This window comes from Echinops telfairi, unplaced genomic scaffold (assembly GCF_000313985.2).
Source record: "Echinops telfairi isolate 266 unplaced genomic scaffold, ASM31398v2 ScPeMD7_7424;HRSCAF=8462, whole genome shotgun sequence".
NCBI lineage: Eukaryota > Metazoa > Chordata > Mammalia > Afrosoricida > Tenrecidae > Echinops > Echinops telfairi.
In genome coordinates this window covers 93,366,908-93,379,890 of record NW_022111324.1, presented here as the reverse complement: position 1 = coordinate 93,379,890, position 12,983 = coordinate 93,366,908, and the positions used below count along the sequence as shown (strand labels likewise).

The window sequence follows — 12,983 nt, the reverse complement described above, 5'->3', positions numbered from 1 at the left end:
GTACACTGGTACAGATAGAAACTGGAAACACAGGGAATCCAGGGCGGATGATCCCTTCAGGACCAGTGGTGAGAGTGGTGATACTGGGAGGGTGGGATGGAAAGGGGGAACCGATGTAACCTCTTCCCTGTGGGACGGACAACAGAAACGTAGGTGAAGGGAGACATCGGACAGTGCAAGACATGACAAAACAATAATTTATAAATTATCAAGGGTTCATGAGGGAGTGGGGAGCGGGGAGGGAGGGAAAGAAATGACCTGATGCCGGGGCTTAAGTGGAGAGCAAATGTTTTGAGAGTGGTGAGGGCAGTGAATGTACAAATGTGCTTTACACAATTGCTGGTGTAAATTTTTTTTTTTACACAATATGGGTTGTGATTAGAGTGTATGAGCCCCTAATAAAATGATTTTAAAAAAAATTAACGTCTCAGCTTTTCCCTTGCCTGTTTGTACTTGGTGCTTGAGTAAAGTAAAATGTCAAAAGCTAGTGGTGGGATCGAGAATGAGAAGTACTGGATCTTGTCCAGGCCTCTGGCGCTTTAACCCAAAACTCCAAACTCTGCAGTATGAAGACCCTATTGGGGTCTATAATCTTTTGGCTTTTATTTCATCGTTCCTTCTAAAGTTAGAGTTCACATTGGTGCTAGATTAATTCTGCTGTTAACTCTTCTTGGGGAGAAGATAAAGCAAACTATATGACTTGCCTATGCAATTTTTCTTATTTAGCATATTCTTAGACTAGTTTGAGAAGGGATGCTGGTGGTGTTGTGGGTTACATATTAGGCTGCTAACCACAAGGTCCACAGTTCAAAACCGCCAGCCACTCTTGCTCCTGGAGCAGTAACAGAATCAATAGAGGTAGTTAGGTTTTCCTTTTCTAACCTGCTGGTGCTGTACTCAACCTCCCCACCCTTCCCACGATACCAGATGGTTAGTTGCTCTGTTCATTTCACATCTGAATGCACAGAGCAATAATCGGCTTATTGCCTGAGATCTCTGTCCAGCAGCTGCTTACCTCGTTCTATGCACGCGGGAGGCCTGCCGGTACCCGTTTCAGGTTGGTGAGGGCCCACTCAACACGGAGCTAGTGATTTTCTGTTCTTCTCTCCTGGGGTGCACACATGATGAGCCAGACCTGTCTAGACCAGTCGTTCTCCACCTTCCTAATGCAGTGACCCTTTATGCAGTTCCTCATGTTGTGGTGACCCCCCAACCATAAAATTATTTTCGTTGCTACTTCATAACTGTAATATTGCTACTGTTGTGAATCGAGCAACCCCTGGGTCATTTGACCTCTAAAGGGGTCGTGACCTACAGGTTGAGAACCACTGGTCTAGACAGAGATGCATGTGAACAAACATGGTAGGAAGTGCCGAGCTAAGTCCTCAGAGGGACTACTTTAGTTTCGCAGGAGACTGGGCCTAATCCAGGACCTTGAGTGTATGAGCCATTGGCTTAGGCTTAGCATATTTATTGTAACTGGGAAGAGCGAGGTATGTGGCATAAAGCTATCTGGCTGCATGGCTGGTCAAATGCTCGAGTGGAGAAGGGAGATGGTTGGCTGCAAGATGCCGCCACATAACACAGGTCCTGAGTTAATGGTCAGGATGTATGATGGCGTTATCTCTGGGGCAGAGGCTTGGCAAGATTTGACAGTGCATTAAATACTGGGCAGAGTAACTGTGTTAGGCCAGGTTGACTAGAGAAACATTAATCCAGTGACACCCCTGTGTGGGTCAGAAAAAGTTTTATATCAAGAAGTGATTGTATAATTGGAAAACATCCCAGCCCAGTCCAGCTCAAGTCCATAGTCCGATACTGGTCCTTAAGTCCCTCTTCAGACTCCTGCGGACACGCGATGATGCAGAATGCAGGAGTATCACCAGCCAGTGGGTGCTAAGTCGTGTGGCTCCCATGGTGGTGGACGCATCCAGGATCAGCCAGCAGGAATGTGAAGGCAGAGAAGGGGAGGTTCCCAGAGTCCTCCTCATGAGAGGGCTGCGCCCACAAGGAGGCACTATCAGGCACTTGATTGGCAGACTAACCTCCACCCCTCCACTTCTATGTATCTTCAAGTTGACATGAAATTATGTAACTACTCTAGTAACCTATTAGAACTCAAGCCTGCTGGCAGGACTAGCCCGAGGCATGTGGATTCCATGTCTTCTGAGATCCACAGCACCTGGAGCTCATCCTTATGATCCTGCAGTTCACTGTTGCACTTCAGACAGGCCAGTGTGGCCTGCAGTGGGGAACCCAGAGTTGAAGGCTTGGTGTCCTAGCCTGGGTGTGGGAGTGTAGCTTCACTTGCAGCCCCCTCCAGCAGCAGGCTACCATGGCCTGTCCAGGTTGGCTTAGAAACTAGGGGGTCATGAAGTTTCTCTTGGGGATTGTCAGGAGAATGTCAGGGAAAACGATAAGGGACATGGCATTGCAGCATGTTTTTCCTACTATCACAATGATCATATTGAGTAGAAGCTTGATTTCACAAAATCCTCAGCCAAATAAGTGCGAAGATTTAGAGATCATGGAAATGCCCTCCCGTACGTCCCATAGTCAGTTAAATAGTAAGGACTTCTTAGAAAATGCCAGACTTCAAGCAGCCTTTAAACAGTGAGTCATTCTCTTGATACTGGAATGCTGCTTACTCTTTCTTAGTAATTGTGTTTGTATAAATGATGGTTTTAAAAACAATCTCTTTTCCGTCCCCAGGTGATCCCTTATGTTGGCACCATTCCTGAGCAGCTGGACCCTGGGACTTTGATTGTGATACGTGGGCATGTGCCTAGTGATTCAGACAGGTAAAATTTCTGAAGGAAGGAGTGGCTGAACTGTATGTGAGTCATTTCGGAACAGCAACAAAATGTAGGAGAGACCATTTTGATATTTTAAGGCCTGGTTTTGCTTTCATTAGCAGCTCTGGCCTACATGCCGAGGGGATTGGGACGAATGGCTGAATTTAGGCTATTTGGAGTCTGAAATGTTTGACCGCTATGTCTGATGGGCATACTTCAGCTACCCTGTGCGTTCTGTCCCGGAACCATCACAGTACAGCAAACACCACACAAAACAAGGCACGTGAAGTGCTTGTTTTCCTGGTATACACAGAAGTTTACACTCTACTCTCGTCTCAAACACGACGAGAGCGTGTGACATTTTGTGGTTATTACCCAAATGTGATGCAGGCACAAAGAGCACGTGCTGGCACAGTGATGCCGGTGCACTCGCTCAGCATAAGATTGTCGCAGACCTTCAGTGTGTGGAAAATGCACATCTGTAAAATGCAGTAAACCGAGGTGGTCTTTGCGTGGCTAGCTTTCTAGCTAAACAAAAGAATTGTAGTCAGAGTCTAATAGCTGATGGATTGATCTGAGTGGTTTATTGCATGCTTACTTTGGGAACAAATGGCTGGAGTTGATGTTTTTATCAGTTTGAGATGGGTTCAGCTCTTTGTAATTAACATCCAAATAATAACAGTGGTTTAAATAAGATAGACTTACATTTGTCTCACAAAAATTAAGCTTAGACAGTGTAGCCCATTTATGGCCACTCTAAAGTTCTAATAGAAGTAGCCCTCTACATTCCTGGTTCTCATAATCCTGGGGAGCTGGAATTCCAGCTCATCAGACCTGTGCTTTGGGTAGCTACACGGTGTGTGTGGGTGGACAGAAGGCAGATGTCAGCTGCCTTTTGAGGTCATTTCCAGTAGTCGTCTCAGAAGACCTCCACTAACATCTCATTTGAGCTGCACAGGAAATGGAGATACTTTTTTATCCTGGAAAGGGAGGCTAGTTAAAGCTCAGGGGTAGTATTGGTAAGGAAGCAAGGGAGGGAGCTAGACATGGATGAGGGAACAAGGGATTAGACCATATGTCTCAGTCTGGGTTTTTCCTGCTTGCTGCCCTTATCTGCAGAAGTCCCCGTAGTTCACCTTGTGGCTGGTAGTCTGTTGTCGTAGATACTCTGAAGTCATAGACATTCTAATCTGTTCGAGCCTAACAGCTGCTTTAGATTGCCTCATCAGAAAATGCTCAGTTGCCACTTTTTGTGAAGAACCAGTTCTTGATATGATAATTATTATCACTAGATATTATAAGCAAGCTCTGGCACGGAGGAGTTTGTACTCTGGCAGTCTGTCACAGTGTTATTCTGATGGGTTGTATTGGTGGCCACCCCCTAATACATATATAGTATATCAAATGGTCTGATTTGTGCAGAGTTATACTCATACTGGATTGGGAAATCATTTTTTCTATTACTTGTAGAAAGGCATTAATTAAGTACAAAATATTCAATCAGGTCATTGAGTCTCATATAAAGATAAGAATATGACCCAACCTACTCTTCTTCTAAGTACAGTGGCCCAGTTATTTTCCAGCACTCTACATATTATGAAGGGACACTGGGCATAAGGCTGCGGTTGCCAGGGTTGCGGCTCACACCGCCAGCCACTCCACAGGAGAAACGTGCCTGCTTCAGAAGCCCTATATTGGGCTGCTGTGACTTAGAACTGACTTGATGGAAATAGGCTTAGGCATACTATGGCTAATGGAAGGCCTACAGGTGGCAACCAAGTAAAACACACCATGGCTTACTGGCTTGCGTAGAACTATCAGCCAGCCAACTGTTGTCTATTTGAAGCTAGTGCTGAGAAAGTCAGGGTGTGGCCTTTATTTGTAGTTCAATCCCCTCACAAATGTGAGCTTAAGGAGAAGTATGAGTGAGCCGAGCTCGGCAAGAGGGAGGACCCCTGGCCTGTTGGTGATGAGTCTGTGTAGGTAAAGATACCTGGCAGGAGGTGCTGAGGCAAATCTTTGATGTTTCTTGGGATCCAAACCTTGTCTTGCTTACCAGAGTGACTTTTGTGGTTGGTATGTGTGTTAGTCTGGGTTGACTAGAGAAACAAATTCAGAGGTACTCGGTGTGTAGAAAAGAGCTTTATATATAAGCAATTGAATATTGAGAAAACATCCTAGCCCAGTCCAATTCAAGTCCGTAAGTCTGATACTTATCTATAAAGTCCTCTTCAGACTCACGAAAACACGTGCAATGACGCCGGATGCAGGAAGATCACAGGCCAGTGGTGGGAAGTCTTGTGGATTCTGTGGCGTTGTAAGCATCTCAGCGCTGGCAGGGTCTCCATGTGGCTCCTCCAGCTGCATCAGGGTAGCTTTATGTGGCTTCTCGTCAGAAATGACTTGCAGGGAGTCAGCGAGCGTCTCCCCTCCAGTGAGCTATTTATTTCTTTAGCACCTCCATATGAGGTCATCAAGCTGCAACCTGATTGACAGGTAAACTCCACCCCTTCACTCATAAGTCTCAAATTGACAACAGATTATGTAACTGCACAGTGCAATACCAGCTGTTTGTAAAATGCGTTTAAATCTTGTAACCGCTTCTGTGGAGTAAGAATGTGGCAAAGATCCAGCGAGAATGGACATTTGTAGGCTCTCCTATGTGCAGGCTCCCACGGCCCTCATGTCTTTGCTCTCAGGTTCCAGGTGGACTTACAGTGTGGCAGCAGTGTGAAACCCCGAGCGGATGTGGCCTTTCATCTCAACCCACGTTTCAGAAGATCTAGCTGCATTGTTTGTAATACTCTCCTTAATGAAAAATGGGGACGGGAAGACATCACCTCTGACACGCCTTTCCAGAAAGAAAAATCTTTTGAAATTGTGATAATGGTGCTGAAGGAGAAATTTCAGGTTCGTTTTGGAGAATGATTAAGTTGAATCATCATGAGTGAGAATAAGATTACAGGGAAGGTTTGCACCCTTTTTTCCTCACCCTTGGGCTGCAATTTGCACGGTCGGCAGTTCAAAACCACCAGCACCTCCTTGGGAGAAAAACTGGGCATTCTACTCCCATAAAGTTACAATCTCAGAAACCCACAGGGGGTTGCTCTGAATCAGCAATGACTCAGTGGCAGTGATTATGTTTTAATCCAGAGAAAGTATAAACCCACACTCCCTGCCACCAAGTCCGTGCTGACTCAGTGAACCCGAGCTCCCAGGGTAGAGCTGCCCCTGGGCCTTTGCTGTGAGTTTCCCGGAGGCACCTGACTACATGAAGGAGCGTAACTGCTGTGTGTGGCCATGTGGGAATGCAGGTCTGTCGTGGCCACTTCTTTTTATTAGAGCTCATTTCTCTGAGCTTGGATGAGCGTTATCCTGAATTGACAAGGCATTACATTAATTCAACAACTCTGCCAGTGAGTCCATGACAACTCATAGCAACCCTGTAGGACAGGGTAGCACTATCCTTGTGAGTTACCGAGACTGTAACTCTTTATTGGAGTAGAAAGTCCCGTCTTTCTCCCTTGGAGCAAGTGGTGGTTTCGATCTGTGGATGTACCTCACAATTAGCAGCCCATTGAGCAACCACTATGCCATCAGGGCTCCTGTCATATTAACTATGTGAAAATTATGTGATAATAAATTTAATTGCCATTACCCAAGCCTGTGCAAAGAATCCAGAACTGGTAGGCAGATAGGGAATTTCAGTATGGGAGTAAAAACAGTTCTCTGGAATCTAGTTTTGTCAGAAGGTAACTCTTTAGGCTCATGAGAAACTCAGACAGGATCTTAAATCTTTTGTATAGTAAGTTCTCCCACTGGCTTCATACCACATTGCATACCTAGAGAATATGTGGAACAGGTTTTGAAGGTCCTGTAACCGTTGTCCCTCACTCAAGCTGTAGAGCTTACTCAGAAATAGAGATTTGTACTGATTGGAATGAAAACTCTCCATCTATGGGTACGAATCCTTTCTGCCCTTCAGGGAGCAGCACACCCTGAGATCCCCCGAGTCAGAGGCCATGTTGTGTGCTGCTTCGATATTCCCTGCGGAACCTCATGCAGTAGCTGGCATGCGGGGGAAAAGACAAGGAGGAACTAAGTGTACTGAAGACCACTCTATCAGGCACTGTGTAAGAGACCCACATAAGTAGTCCGTTGGGGGACAGATTTTCTTAGATTAAAAAGTGCATCTCAGTTGAGTTTGGTAACTGTTTGTCTGAACATTCTCCACATGTATTAGCCGTCTCTCGTGGTGCTGCAGTGTCCTTGTTAAGGAAATGTGGTAGTGAACCTGCTGGGCCTGTCTTTACCCTGAGCTTTTAGGGCTCTAGCACATTTGTGATTCCAAGTAGCCTTTGAACCCCGGGATGCACTTACACGTATGCACGTACGCACACACACACACACATTCTCAATGCATGTATTTGTCTGGATCAGGGTCCATGGTAGCTGATGAGATCAGGAACTCAATAGAAGTTAAGAAACGATACTGGTATTGTAGTTTCTTTCTATCACAATTTGGTCAGACATGAAAAGATATAAATTTAAACCCGGGAAAATAATTTACTCCCATGGTGGGAGATGTTTTCTCTATCTGTTTAGGTGGCTGTGAATGGAAAACATACACTCCTCTATGTACACAGGATTAGCCCCGAGAAGATCGACACTCTGGGCATTTATGGCAAAGTGAATATTCATTCCATCGGCTTTAGCTTCAGCTCCGTGAGTGTCCTTGCACAGCTTGGTGCCTTCCTTGATAATGATTTTCTGACTAAATGCTGTGGAAATAATCTTTCATATCTCCTATTTTGATAAAGTCATGTAAAATGTACTAACCTTTTTGTAAAGTAAATCTTTCAGACTAGTTATTGGTGGTTGCCATTAGTTGATTCTGCTTTGTGGTCACCACCACTCTCCATGTGGGCAGCAGAACTGCTCTGTGACCTTTCAGATCACCAGGCCTATCTTCTGAGGTGCCTCTGGTGGGTGTGAACTGCTAGTTTCAGTTAGCTAGTTGGATACTTGACTGTTCCACCCAGGACTCCTTTGACCAGGGGCTTTCTCTTGGTAAGATCTCAAGTCTGTTATGGTTCTAGCTAAACACACTTTTTTTTTTTCAACCTAGGAAGAGGAGGTATTTAGTAGTGGAGTATTTCTCTGTTTATCCTAGATGTGAAATGTCTGTCTGCGTTTTCAATTTTGCTAGAAACTCCCATTTTGTCCCCATAAACATTGAACTAATTTACACCCTCCACGCTGGTTATTCTTTTTAATGTTTGCCAAATTGATGGGGGCAGATTCTAATGTTGAACACATTTTGAACGTGTTTTCAAGCATATTTTTATGCGTAGTATCACATAATTGTTTTTGATGTGTCAAGCAGGTATATTTAGAAGATATTCTGATAGATCCTAAGAATTTTTACTGTATTTTTTCTTTGCCCCTTCAGGACTCACAAGGTACCCAAGCATCTTCCATGGAGTTGACACCTATACATAGAGAACATGTAAATATTAAATCTTGTAATGGGCTAGTAGTTTAAAACTGTTAATTTAGTTGACATTAGGTGATAAGCCTTTATTTTTATTTATTTTTTTAAACATTTTATTAGGGCTCATACAGCTGTTATTGCAATCCATATACACATCAATTGTGTAAAGCGCATTTGTACATTCTCAAAACATTTTCTCTCCATTTAAACCCCGACATTAGGTCCTCATTTTTCCCCTCCCTCCCCGCTCCCCCCTCCCTCATGAGCCCTTGATAGTTTATAAATGGGTATTTTGTCATATTATGCCCTGTCCGATGTCTCCCTTCATCCACTTTTCGGTTGTCTGTCCCCCAGGGAGGAGGTCACACACAGTTCCATGTAATCGGTTCCCTCTTTCCTACCCATTCTCCCTTTACCCTCCCTGTTTTGCCAGTCACACCACTGGTCCTATAGGGCTCATCCGTCCTGGATTCCCTGTATTTTCAGTTCCTATCTGTACTAGTGTACCTCCTCTGGTCTAGCCAGTCTTGCAAGATAGAATTCGAGTCATGGTAGTGGGAGTGGGGAGGAAACCTTTAGGAACTAGAGGAAAGTTGTATTTCTCATCATTGTTACATCGCACCCTGACTGGCTCATCTCCTCCCCGAGACCCCTCTGCAAGGGGATCTCCAGTGGCCTACTAATGGGCTTTGGATCTCCACTCCGCACTCCCCCCATCATTCACTATGGTAAGATTTTTTGTTCTGATGATGCCTTACACCTGATCCCTTCGACACCTCGTGGTTGCATAGGCTGGTGTGCTTCTTCCATGTGGGCTTAGTTGCTTCTGAGCTTGATGGCCGCTTGATTACCTTCAAGCCTTTAAGACCCCAGACGCTATACTTTTTGATAGCCGGGCACCATCAGCCTTTATTTTTTAATTACCTTTTAAAATGTGAGGCATTGGACTTTGTCATCACTTAGAGCTAAGGCAGAATTCCTCCGTGGTGCCCTCGTGTGTTTGTGCTGACTTCAGCTATCAGGCTTTGTAACCACCGCCCTCATCTTAGTACAAAGAACTCTTACGCACTGAACAGTGCTGTCCGTGGTGTTGTTTTGTGAATACTGATTACTAGTGTACTTCCATATGTATCTCCTTCCTCTGGGTGACAAGTGCAATTTGAAGAGTGAGTCTTTGCTCTTACCGAAAGAAGGAAGAGCTGAACTGATCTCAGCACATTCAAACCTTACAAATAAAATAGAATTTCAGCATTTTGGGGGCACTCTGTAAAATTCAAGTAGGAATTTAAAATATATTTTATTGTGTATTCAGGCAAGTGTATAGAGCACATTAGATTCCCATTTGAAAATTGCTCGTTAATGTTAATTGCATTTTTCATGATGTATCACCATTCTTTTTCATTGCAATTTCTCATCTTATCGTTTCCTTGCCCCCTTATCTCTCTCCTTTGCTTTAATAAGTTGTTTAACGTTTGATCTCATAGTTGGTTTTATAATAAAGCACTGTACTCACAGATAAAGTTTAAACAGTATCTCAGGGTCCTCCAGTCTCAACTGGTCCAGCAAGGATGTATTTTTTAGGAATCTGAGTTGACAGTTTTTAAATGTATGAATAACTTTTGATGGAGGATAAAGGATTCAGACTAGCAGGATCATTGGACTATTTCTCTAGTCTGTGTAATCTGTACCATTCCCCAGCAGCCTCAGATTAAGCCATGTGCTGGCAGACAGGCATGCATGTCCTCGCCCTGCCATGCTTGGCTTCGACTATTATTACTAAATGTTGCTCTCTCTTCTTACCATAGGTACAGAGGTCTGGCATCTCACAGCTTGTACGTATTCTTGATTCGTTCATAGTAACATTTTGTAAAATTTCCAGAAAAATGAATAGCATAAGCCTTGAAAACCAGGTGCTTGCCCCATCCCTCACTCCAGAACTGTTTCCCTGCAGCCTAGTCATAGAGTCGCACCTAGAATGGCCTACAGCAAGAACAAAGATTCGACTGTCAGTCACACTTTGACTTGTGCCAAAATACTACCTACCAACTCTGTTTCAAAGGTTTGAAGAGCCTCAAATTTTCCATAATAAACTTAAGTTCCACTAGCTATTGTGTAATCTCTGCCCAGTGGGAGCCTGGAGCGCCATGCTATCCTGGGCCTGTCTCAGAGTCACCAGGTGCAGGGTCAGACTTAGTGTGCGTCATCACTTAGCTCTCACCCTGGCCGCTCCTCTTCAGGCGGGAGATAAACCCTGCTCTCAGACCCTTAAGAGGCCACCTTTCCCAAATAAGTTTCATCCACTCCATACCTGCTCATCTCATAACCCAAAATGTACCGAGTGCTTCACCCAGGGTTGGCTGCTAGGGCTATATCTTGGGTCAAGACAGACTTTGTTCCCTTATGGCGTTGATAGTGCAATGGCCTTTCAACTGTGCCCTTTGGATAGTTATCTCATGAAATTGCTTTCATCAGACTGCCTGGGTCTGAATATGGTTTCTTTTCAGACGCTGCCATTTGTTGCAAGGCTGAACTCTTCCATGGGCCCTGAGCGGACTGTCGTCATCAAAGGAGAAGTGAACAGAAATGCTAAAGGGTCAGTATTGAGCTACTAATAGCAGTGCTATACTTCCCCCCCTTGGGGGTTTGCCCCTCACTGTACTCCAGCAGCAGTCCTGTGTGATGTAAGTAGGGTTAAGTGTCTTCTCCTCCTGTGGACTTGGAGGGTTAGACTGTTAGCAAGTTGGCAGCAGAGCCAGGACTGAATTGCAGTGTTCTGACCTAGGCTATCTCACAGCAGTGATTGTAGGAAGCATCTATGGCCCGTTTGATCTGCTGCTAATCATCCTATCCACCCTCATCTCCCACCCTTGGCATAAGCGGAACATCAAACAACTCTGTAAGATCAGATATCTTGTAAAAAATCTGCTTCCCAGGAGCCCAGACTGTTGCAAGTTTGAAATTAGATTGTTTCAGGACCAGAACATGTATAAACAATTAGAAGAAACTTCCTACTTGAAAGGATCCCCAATTTCTGCATTCTGAATCAATTGTTCCTTATTAGCTTTAAGCCTTTTTTTAAATCATCCCAACCAGATCCTAAACCTCAACCAGTGTTTAGGATCAACCAGTGATTTCCAAGTTTTTACATTTTCATCTCAACATAATTATCTCAATGGAAGGCTAATTGAAAGTTTTAAATTTCACTTCCATATGCATTGCATCATATCCATGTGCTTACCTAAGTTTTATAGTTATTGTCATCCTTAGTTCAATTATAATTTTTAAGTTGCAGAAACTGCTATTAGACTCTCCTTTTGGTTAATTGAACCTTTATTTTATTTATCCAAAGCTTTAATGTAGATCTAGTAGCAGGAAAATCAAGGGACATTGCTCTACACTTGAACCCACGCCTGAATAGTAAAGCATTTGTAAGAAACTCTTTTCTTCAAGACTGCTGGGGAGAAGAAGAGAGGAATATCACCAGTTTCCCCTTTGCTCCTGGAATGTACTTTGAGGTGAGATGATACTTTTGAAAATGAGACAGAAAAAGCAATCCTGGGACCAAGGGGCAGGATAGTCAATCCGTGTAAATTACGTGTAGACCATGTGTGCATTGGTTTGATTATATTTTTAAATTTCCCTTTTGACAATCATACCATACATAGTTGGCAAAAATGGTCATGTCCACTCATAGACAATCTTATTTGCATTAGGATGAATGTTTCTTGTCATATCTCAAATGGCCGTGTAACACAGTATCAATCAGTAGGCATTTTAAGAGGAACCTTTTCTCAAGTCTGGACTAACAGTGTTTAATCCTTATTGACTGTGAGGCAAAGTCCAGAAACAGAAACCATTATTTTGCTTCCACTAGCCATCTTCTTCCCTCTTGTTTACACATACAGTTTTAGGTGGCAGTCTCTCACCCAGTGGATTTGTGTATTTAAAAAAGAAAGAAACCAGAGGGTTTCCAAAGCCATGATCCTTATGGAAGCAGACTGCCATGTTGTTAACCTTGTAGCAGCTGAATGTTTAATCATCAGGGATCTTGAGTTTGTGTATGGCGAAGAAAAATACATTGAGATCTTTGGAACTAGCATCCCCGAGTTCCCAAGTGCTTGATCTCTTAAGATGTACCTTTCTCAGAATAGGTCTCTGGGATACTGAGCAGACAGCAATATCCCTGAGCAAGACAGGGCAGAGGGAGCTCTTACCTATTTCCTTCTATTAGATCAGTGTCTTAAACATCACAGGAGGGAAGCTGGCTATACAGCAAGCTGGAAAAACTCTGTGTAGTATAATGAGTCGTCTAATTCTTAACATGCTATTAGTGTACAGCAAATGATTTTTTCTTTATATAATAAACCCAGGGACACCACTAATGATGCGTTTGCTTTCCTTCCAGATGATAATTTACTGTGATGTTAAAGAATTCAAGGTTGCAATAAATGGTGTACACAGCCTGGAGTACAAGCATAGATTTAAAGAGCTCAGCAATGTTGACACACTGGAAATCGATGGAGATATCAACTTACTGGACGTAAGGAGCTGGTAGTAGACATGACTGCTGTGAAAATGAAATACAAAATGGCTTATGTAATACTGGCCTAGTTAAAACATCTCATTGTCATTATATTGTTTTAATGAGCTTGCATAATAAGGCTACAGAGCATTCTCAGCCATTGGGCACAGAA

The 12,983-nt window shown here is 43.7% G+C and overlaps 1 protein-coding gene across 2 annotated transcripts in view; it reads left to right on the top strand.

Moving 5' to 3' along the window:
• LGALS8 (galectin 8) overlaps positions 1–12,908 on the top strand; it is a 16,469-nt gene extending 3,561 nt beyond the window's left edge. The window contains exons 3-11 of one of the 2 annotated variants that reach the window (XM_004712187.2): positions 2,713–2,801; positions 5,495–5,705; positions 7,401–7,520; positions 8,248–8,304; positions 10,095–10,121; positions 10,241–10,348; positions 10,794–10,882; positions 11,639–11,804; positions 12,695–12,908. In XM_004712187.2, coding sequence (XP_004712244.1) covers positions 2,713–2,801; positions 5,495–5,705; positions 7,401–7,520; positions 8,248–8,304; positions 10,095–10,121; positions 10,241–10,348; positions 10,794–10,882; positions 11,639–11,804; positions 12,695–12,844 — 1,017 coding nt within the window. In that variant the 3' untranslated portion in view covers positions 12,845–12,908. The remainder of the gene's footprint in view (positions 1–2,712; positions 2,802–5,494; positions 5,706–7,400; positions 7,521–8,247; positions 8,305–10,094; positions 10,122–10,240; positions 10,349–10,793; positions 10,883–11,638; positions 11,805–12,694) is intronic. The other variant, XM_004712188.2, reaches the window with a different exon arrangement.
• The last annotated feature ends 75 nt before the right edge of the window (positions 12,909–12,983 follow it).